Source organism: Octopus sinensis, unplaced genomic scaffold, assembly GCF_006345805.1.
Source record: "Octopus sinensis unplaced genomic scaffold, ASM634580v1 Contig12641, whole genome shotgun sequence".
Lineage (NCBI taxonomy): Eukaryota > Metazoa > Mollusca > Cephalopoda > Octopoda > Octopodidae > Octopus > Octopus sinensis.
In genome coordinates, this window is record NW_021832679.1 from 22,501 (window position 1) to 29,814 (window position 7,314).

Consider the following 7,314-nt stretch of genomic DNA (forward strand, 5'->3'; position numbering starts at 1 on the left):
GCAACCATATTGGCGATATGGATATGAAACTAGGTATTGTTGCTTATATCAATCCAAGATCATGCTCCGTATGTGATTTTGGCTCATACAATTCACTTAGACACGCCACATTTTATTGCTGTTTTCGTGGAGAGGGCTCTGTTGGTTGCTACAGCCTGGTCTCTTTCTTCTTTTAAGAAGTCATGCAACCACTCTCTGAGGTTTCCAGTTATGCCAGGTCTTATTAGTTTGTGACTTATCGTCACATGATCAACATTACCAAAGTCACGTTAGAGCGATTTTTTAACTGTATCACCACCTAGTCACTGTACTGCAAAATCTGTTTAAGGCAGCTTCTTCCAGAGTGAGAGCCATTGCCGGGTGTCAGGAAACAAGTAGATACCTTCAAGGAACGCAATTAGTTTCTTCTCTCTGACAATGTGCTCCACGATTTTGCTGACATGGCTGGTTAGAGAGACAGCTTTATACTTTTTAGCATTTGCTGTTACCTTCTTTATAAATAGGGCATATTATTCCTTACTTTAACCTTTTGGAAAGTCTTTCTGATGCAATGAAGATCTGGAAGAGAATCCGAAGTAGTCTTGCTAGAACCCCTTTGTATTTCTTTAGGAAGATTGCTGGGAATCCATCAGAGCCTGTGGATGAGTTTGAGCTCACTTCAACAATGGCTGATATCACATCCGTTTCCTCTATTTTGATGCTATCAATAATAGTCATTTCTTTGTGTAGAGCTGTGGAGCCAAAGAATCATTCAGGCGTAACTACTTGCAAGTGTCCCAAGGGAGTGGTAAAACACTCTTGTATTGCACATTGAGTATTTCACTGATCCTCTGGGGGTCTGTAGTTGGCGAGCCATTTTCTTCGACTAATGGCCTTATTTTATACTATACTGGTGCACACCTTTTGCATATCCATAGAAGAATTTAGGGTTTGTCTTAATATTTTTGACAGCCCTGGCTTCCTTTTCAAGAGAGTATTTGAGTTCACTTTCGATCTCGAGCATTGTTTGTTTGAGACGGGATCGTTTGTTATCCTTTAGCGACCCCTTTAGACGATTTGAGATTTTTGCTCGTTGTCTCCTAAGTAAATAATCTACATAATTCCTCGTCTCTTTAATATAGAACTGTAGTGCCCCAGCATGGTCACAGCTCGTGAGCTGAAACAAGATAAAATTTTAAAAAAATAAAAAATATATATATATATACATATATATATGCATTCTTATATATATATATATATATATATATACATATATATATGCATTCTTATATGTATATAATATATATTATATATATATATATATATATATATATATATACATATATATATGCATTCTTATATGTATATATATATATATAATATATTGCGCGTAACCCGTAAGGTCACTGACAGTTCAGATTATAAAATATTGAATCTGATTTCGACATTAAATAAAATGAAAGTTTATTTTATGATGATTCAGTTAAATATTTCAATTTGTACGTGTCATGAAAGGTGTGGTTTACAACCTCATGGTTTAGGTTTTAGAAATAGAACTTTCAGGGTAAATTTGAATTCTAGTAACAGCATTTATTTGTGGTATATGTGCACACGTCTACAAAAATGCAAAAGGAATTTTTAAATAATGTGTATATAAAATTAAAGGGAAATATTTTCCCGGAGTATTTTCCCATTATGCACTGTTTTGGCTATTTATGAAGGTACCCCCAATAACCGCCTATCTCGAGAATCCGTGGTCCGATTTATGCGAAACTTGTTTTTTTTTTCCTTTATATTCACATTTCAGGTGTACCTTACTTTCAGAGCATTTTCCCATTATGCGCCGGTCTGACTATTAAATAACAGACAAGTACGCTTGCATGCACACAAACAAAACTGGCGAAACTACGGACAAATTGCTACTTTTTAAACAAATTTTCAACATATACCTCTAAGCGGATGTGGTTTCAGAATATATAGGGATTTATGGGAAATAGTTTTTTCCAGAGTGGAGGTTCGAAAAATTCAAACAATGAGACTTCTCCATAACTTTCAGAAAAATGGATATCATTTAATGGAATTTTATACAAATACCTTTCAAAGGAGATTGATTACGATTCTAATGAAATTCGCAGGGAAGATATTTTCCGAGGGGATGGGGAGAGGATTTTCGAAAAACGGAGTATCGGCCCAGAAAGACTAAATATGTTGGAACTACTCCGTTTTGACGGGCATTTCTCCACCTGTTTTTAATAACCACGGACTTGGAATTGATGTGGGCGGGGAACATCTTTTTATGAAAAAACATGTTTACAAAATACTTTATACACCCCCAACCTTTATCATCCCACTTCAACTGATTTTAGTTAATTTGTTTGCACTTCAAAACGATGGGAGGAACTTTTAGGTAAAAACGAAATTGAAAAAATTCAGAGGAAAAGTGAATGAATTAAGAGATATTTGACAGTTGCTTCTAGCACATCTCAAAACAGCCCTGCTCTTTTCTTTCTCACTCTCAAATGAATTGATGCTTTTCTATATCCTTCTTCCCCATAAATACATTTACATGCTATAAAAAATTTGAAACATTATGATCTTTTTAAAATCCCTCTCTCCACCACAATTGTCTTATTTATAAATTACAATTCTGGAGAACCTGAGAAGGTCATTGCTGGCATTTATCCACAGTGATTATAAAACAGTGTTCTGCAAACGATAATTCATTTTAATAGCATACTTTTCAGTTAGAAAATATTCTTCTTACACACACAGCTTCGCTTAATTGAGGTGGGGACAAGAAACAAAATTACAAATTTTTAGTTGCTTATATTCCACCAACGAACCACGCCTACTTTTCAGTTAGAAAATGTTTTTTTTCTTACATGCACACGGCTTCGTTGATTGAGGTGGGGGTAAAAAATAACATTACAATGTTTTGTTGTTCCTATATCCCATCAACAGACGACATGTATGTTACTTCGGCAACATCATTCCATAAAATTTTTAATGGGAAATAATTATTGAGAAAACATAAATGTGAGAGTGAAAACGGATGTGGGATTGGGATGTGCTGGAAACAACAGCCAAATCTCCATTGAATCGTGCAGTTTTCCCTCTGAAAATATTTACATTTTGTTTACCGAAAAGGCTCCTCCCATGGTTTCTAAATTTTAAAAATATGACCAAAATCTGCCCGGAGTGTTGATGGTGAGGAATTTCCAAAATATTTCAACACTTTTTTTTCCAAAAAAGATGCCCCTCATAATTTCGAAGGCTGTGGTGAAATAAAAATGGGGAAAATCCCCGTGGAAACAGGGTCGTTCCCACTTATTTGATCTTACTGATCCTAAACTCAGTTCTTTCGTAACTACTGTCCTCACCACATTGGAAAAAGTTTCCCTTCAAATTTATAATCATAATCTGTTCCGTTTAAACGGTATTTGTATAAAATTTCATTAAAATAAATCAATTTTCCTGAAAGTTACGAGTGAAAAATTCGGATCATGTGAATTTTGGAAAATGTCTCTCCCGACTACATTGGAGAAATTCTTTTCTATAAATCCCTATATACTCTAAATCCACACCATTTGTGCTTGGCATGCTGTTGCCAGGAGGTTGTTGACTATAATACTTTATCCAAGAACCACCTGGCAACAGCAACATGCCAAACGAAACCGAAGATATTTAGCGAGATATCTTCTTTAAAACAAGACACCCGATGACATGCAGCTGCACCGGAAGATGTAACACAATCTGTTGCACAGTATCCCATCAGCAGTTTTATGAACCCCTTATTAATATAGCAACATCAAAAGTAAACATTCGAAATTATAATTCTCCTTAATAGACTGAATCTGCCAATCATATGTGCAGCCTTGTTCATCTCTCCTAAAATTTACTATAATGATGGATAAAGATGGATTAGACTGAAACAAGCAGTTTATGACAGCGTAATAGGTTTATCATGCCTCTGACACATACACATAGCAAGTTATAGAGGAACCTTGACAGAAATGATACATTGATATCCACCCTGATGTTCACGTAAATTTTCATTTTATATTATTACCTCCACATAGGATTCAGTGAAATTCGATATGGAGGGCAAACACAAAATGACACCATTCCTTCGAGCCGTCGAGTCTGGACACCTTGGTATGATAAAAAAGTTGTTAGACAAGGGTGCGAAGGTAAATGCAGTCAACGGTGAAGGCAACAATTGCCTTCACCTCGCTCTGCAGAATGATGCATTCCATTCTGAGGAGGAGCACATTGCTCTTTTAGATAAGGTAAGTTTTATAATTGTGAGTGAATATATGTATATTTGTGTGTGTCTGTGAAGGAGAGTGGGGAAAGAGAGACATTGCTTGTCATGTATCAATTCGCACCACCCAAACCACCTCTTCCGTTACCATTTCATGATCCGGTCTCACACCATATTCTTATATTATGTAACAAACTATATTACATCACGTTTCACCCTCAAATGCTATTGTGCCCCCACCGTAAAGTAGGGAACCCATTTTATATGTCGGCCATAGAAACACAGTCATCCCAGTGTGAAGGAGAAGTGACGTAGTAAGGAGAGGAGATATTATTCCTAAATAACAATGATACAGGGTAGAAGAGATATCTCCTTGACATAACCTTTATACTGCTGATACCATGATAAAAAGAACCAGTCTATTCTACGAGGAATTCATAATGAAACAGCTCTCTATCACACTTCTTTCATACCTTATATATGCTCTGACGTTTTGTGGAAATGTCATAAGAATGTTGAAGCTTAGAACACTAGAGAACAGATATAATGAAGCAAGGCCCTGATTGCGTTTTCTTGCACATACATTTTGTATATACAATTACACATATACAAATACAAAGGTAGCAACATCTTTCCATGTGTAGATCTAATGGCAATTATTGTCAACTGTTGCAGAATTTAAGCAATGCATTGATTCGCAAATAAAGAAAAGTCACTGCAGATGTGTGACGATATTTCAGACAGTTGATGGCCGTCTATAGATTGTAGTAATGTCTATTTTGGTGGGACGAATCCTCCCAGGCAGTTCCCCACACAACCAGAATTCTTTATCAGACTAACAGTATGAACAAAATACTAACTAAAATGTGTTGGTGTGCTGCCTCACTTGTGACACCAATTCTTACTTCCTTTACTTCACCTTCATTATCTAAAGATGTTTATTAATTCTGAAATATTAAAAGGCGGCGAGCTGGCACAATCACTAGAACGCAGGGTGGGGGAAAATGCTTAGCGGTATTTCGTCCGTCTCTACGTTCTGAGTTCAAATTTCGCCGAAATCGATTTTACCTTTCAACCTTTCGGGGTCGATAAATTCATGTAATCGCATAGTCCCCTTAATGAAACAGCTCTGTATCACACTTCAGGACTTGTTTCTTCAATAGAAAGGATTAATTATGGATATATTATTGATATGTTTTGGATATGTCTGTATGATATTGATTTTGTTCTGTTTGAAGAACTTGCTATTTTGTAGGTGTTTTCTTTTCTGATATAACTTATATTATTATCATTGTTTTTGCGTTATATGTATTTATAACACAACAAATGTATCTCACCATGCTTCTATAAGTATTTCTTTTGGTATGACCAATCGGTTTTACCAAGCTAGTTTTATAAATAGATTTTTGTTGATTTGTTTTGTATTTTATTATTTTGATATTTGTTCCATTATATTTCTTTTATTTCACATGAAGCTATGATGTTTTTTGTATCTATAATATATATTTGTGTATTATTGAACTTACCATTGTTTAATCATTTGTAGTATGCCTTTAAGCTCTCTCTGACCCAGGGAAATAGGACTTGTAGCACTGTAGTTGCTACATACCTATTTCATTTTGGAGCCAACTTTTACCACCCAAATGGAGAGAATGTGATTCCGCTGGACCTTATTCAGGACAGAAATTTGAAAGAAAAATTAAAAACCTTTTTACCACCACCGTAAGTATTTCCTGACAATGGCAAGATAAACCTTTATGTTTTCTATTTTGCATGTAATCATGTTTAGAGCACAGGTCTACTACAACTAACTGGAAAAGGTTTAAAGAGGGGACAAGAAGCAGCAGTTAGTCAAGTAAGGACAGCAGTGAAAGCTGGATCATGCAAAATACAAGAATGAAAGAGAATGACAGAAAAGAGAAAAGTTAAAGAGTAATAAAGTGAAAAAAGGTGGATAGGTAGATCAGGTGTAGTGTTGGGGAATTTGAAGAAGTAGGGAATGTTCTGAAGCAAGCGGTGTCCCGACAGCTAACGATTGTGAGCAGGGGAAATATTTCTGAAAGTCATGGGGGTTGCACTGTTTATTGTTTTTATTTTTTGTATGTGTGTGTGTGCATGCGGGGATGTGCATGCGTGTGTGTGTGTGAACGTTTGCATGTGTACACAGTTCGTATACACAAAATCTGTTTGAATGTAATTGTTAAAAGAAATCTCTTTCTAATGTAGACTTACTCATCATTGTTATGTCTCGTAATATTCTCTACCTTGAACAGGTACACAATGTAATCTTTATTATAAATGAAAACTATTGTCGGGATGTGTTTGTATTTTGTTCCACAGATGTACATTTTGTCGAGTTACGTATGCTTCTTCAGAATTCAAACCCTGCAGACATACTGTCCTATGTCGTGGCTGTTATATCAGAATTAAGGGGGAATCATGCCCCACTTGTGAACAGCCAATAAGTGGTGTGAGAGAATTTGGTAAGAAAACTATTTGATAATCTGTCTGTCTCATTGACTTTATGATATATAATATGTATATATGGTATTTAATGTACTTCAGAATTGTCGTTAGACCCAGATCTGCTATAATCTGGCAGATTTATGTTGAAAGATGTTCCAGGTGTCATTTCTCTGTGATAGTGTATCTCTCACTACATCCACTAAACATTGTCTTTATCCAAATAGAAGACTTGTCACATTTCAAGAGGGTCCTGTCTGCAGCACAAGACTAATGAATCATGCTGCAGCACAAGACTAATGAATGATATAGCAAAATAACTTGCAATTAACTGAAATATCAGTACATCCGTTTTTATATCAGTAAACACCAATTTCTAACAATTGATTGTGAGTCATCAAAGTTGATTAATGATTTATCAGTATCTAGGGAAGATGATGATTAAAGACAAAGATATTCCCAAGAACATCATTTTGAGATTTCCTGAAGTAAGATATTTAATCATAAAATCTCAGGTGAGAGTTTGAGAACCAACATTAGAAAGTTTGACTGTTAAATCGGTTGTTCTGTGTAGGTGTAAATACTGGCAACTTGTAAAAAACGACATG

General features: G+C 35.5%; 1 protein-coding gene across 1 annotated transcript in view; it reads left to right on the plus strand.

The window, feature by feature from the left end:
- LOC115229436 (E3 ubiquitin-protein ligase MIB2-like) overlaps positions 1–6,758 on the plus strand; it is an 8,570-nt gene extending 1,812 nt beyond the window's left edge. Inside the window, exons 2-4 of the mRNA XM_029799789.2 lie at positions 4,059–4,268; positions 5,790–5,965; positions 6,584–6,758. Of these exons, the coding sequence (XP_029655649.1) occupies positions 4,059–4,268; positions 5,790–5,965; positions 6,584–6,743 (546 nt within the window). The 3' untranslated portion in view covers positions 6,744–6,758. The remainder of the gene's footprint in view (positions 1–4,058; positions 4,269–5,789; positions 5,966–6,583) is intronic.
- Positions 6,759–7,314: the final 556 nt, after the last annotated feature.